The sequence below is a fragment of the Anneissia japonica genome, unplaced genomic scaffold, assembly GCF_011630105.1.
Source record: "Anneissia japonica isolate Jap-2015-1 unplaced genomic scaffold, ASM1163010v1 scaffold35007_len916_cov116, whole genome shotgun sequence".
NCBI classification, from domain to species: domain Eukaryota; kingdom Metazoa; phylum Echinodermata; class Crinoidea; order Comatulida; family Comatulidae; genus Anneissia; species Anneissia japonica.
This window is the reverse complement of record NW_022699589.1, coordinates 1-894: the sequence shown is the minus strand read 5'-3', so window position 1 is coordinate 894 and position 894 is coordinate 1. Positions and strand designations below refer to the sequence as shown.

The 894-nt window shown below is 39.9% G+C and overlaps 1 protein-coding gene across 1 annotated transcript; it reads right to left on the bottom strand.

The window, feature by feature from the left end:
• Window positions 1–875, bottom strand: LOC117103007. The gene is made up of 2 exons (XM_033243466.1): window positions 470–875; window positions 1–136 (listed from the first exon to the last, which is right to left on the bottom strand). Exons 1-2 carry the CDS (start codon window positions 866–868, stop codon window positions 74–76), a joined length of 462 nt encoding a protein of 153 aa, XP_033099357.1. The 5' UTR covers window positions 869–875; the 3' UTR covers window positions 1–73.
• Window positions 876–894: the final 19 nt, after the last annotated feature.

The following is an 894-nucleotide window of genomic DNA, read 5'->3' as shown; positions in this document are numbered from 1 at the left end:
TCGAACTCTTAATAGTGACTGGAAAGCACTACCTGTGAATTCTGTGCCATTGTCCGATCTCATGCATCTAACCCTACCATAGGGTGAACTGTCTGCCAGGAATTTCTCTGTTGCCAAGGTTGTGTCGGTCTTGTTTCTAAGGAAATAAACAAAGGAAGCCCCCGAGTAATCATCTGAAAATACAATGGCATATTTAAATCCATCCTTAGCTACTGGATCAATGGGACCCGCCAAATCGGTGTGTACCAATTTCAAAGGTGCACTAGCCTTAACATCAGGTTCTTTATTCCTCCTGTTGGTAAATTTACCCTCAGTACACACATTACAATCTACCCTAGATTTTGTACCTGTAATTTTCATACCCTCTACCACCTCTGGCAATTTCAACACATCATTAATGTTGCAGTGGCCCAAAATCTCATGCCATGTTTTAACATCACAAGCCATCAGGCTGTTCAATTTTATTTACCGTGTTCAAATAGTACAATCTTTCGTGTTCTTCTATAGCAAAGACTGTCCCATCTTTATGAATTAGCTCATTCTGTCCATCTTGAAATCTAACTCTAGCTCCATTCATGGTGGCTGCCTTTACTGAAAAAATACTCTGTGGGTAATGTGGTATAAACAAAGCCTCCTTTAGTGTTGTCTTTATGCAGTTTCCTTCTATATCTTGCAGGAATACTTCAGCATTCCCTCGTCGCAATGCGACGTTGTTCATTTTCCTTCCATCTGCCAGTTCCATGAAGTGTTTGCTAGGATCGAAGGCATCATCAAAATATGTAAACTTATCTATCTCTGTTATAATGTGGGATGTTGCGCCGCAGTCCAACATTAATCCCTTTTTCATAACACTATTTTGACTGATCATGAACGTAAATGTATGTTCTTCATCAC

Excerpts from the sequence above, each read along its gene's own strand:
- LOC117103007 (XM_033243466.1), bottom strand. The coding sequence starts at position 868 with ATGATCAGTCAAAATAGTGTTATGAAAAAGGGATTAATGTTGGACTGC. Across the intron at positions 137-469 it reads GATTGTACTATTTGAACACG|AAACAAGACCGACACAACCT; the intron begins GTAAATAAAATT and ends TTATTTCCTTAG.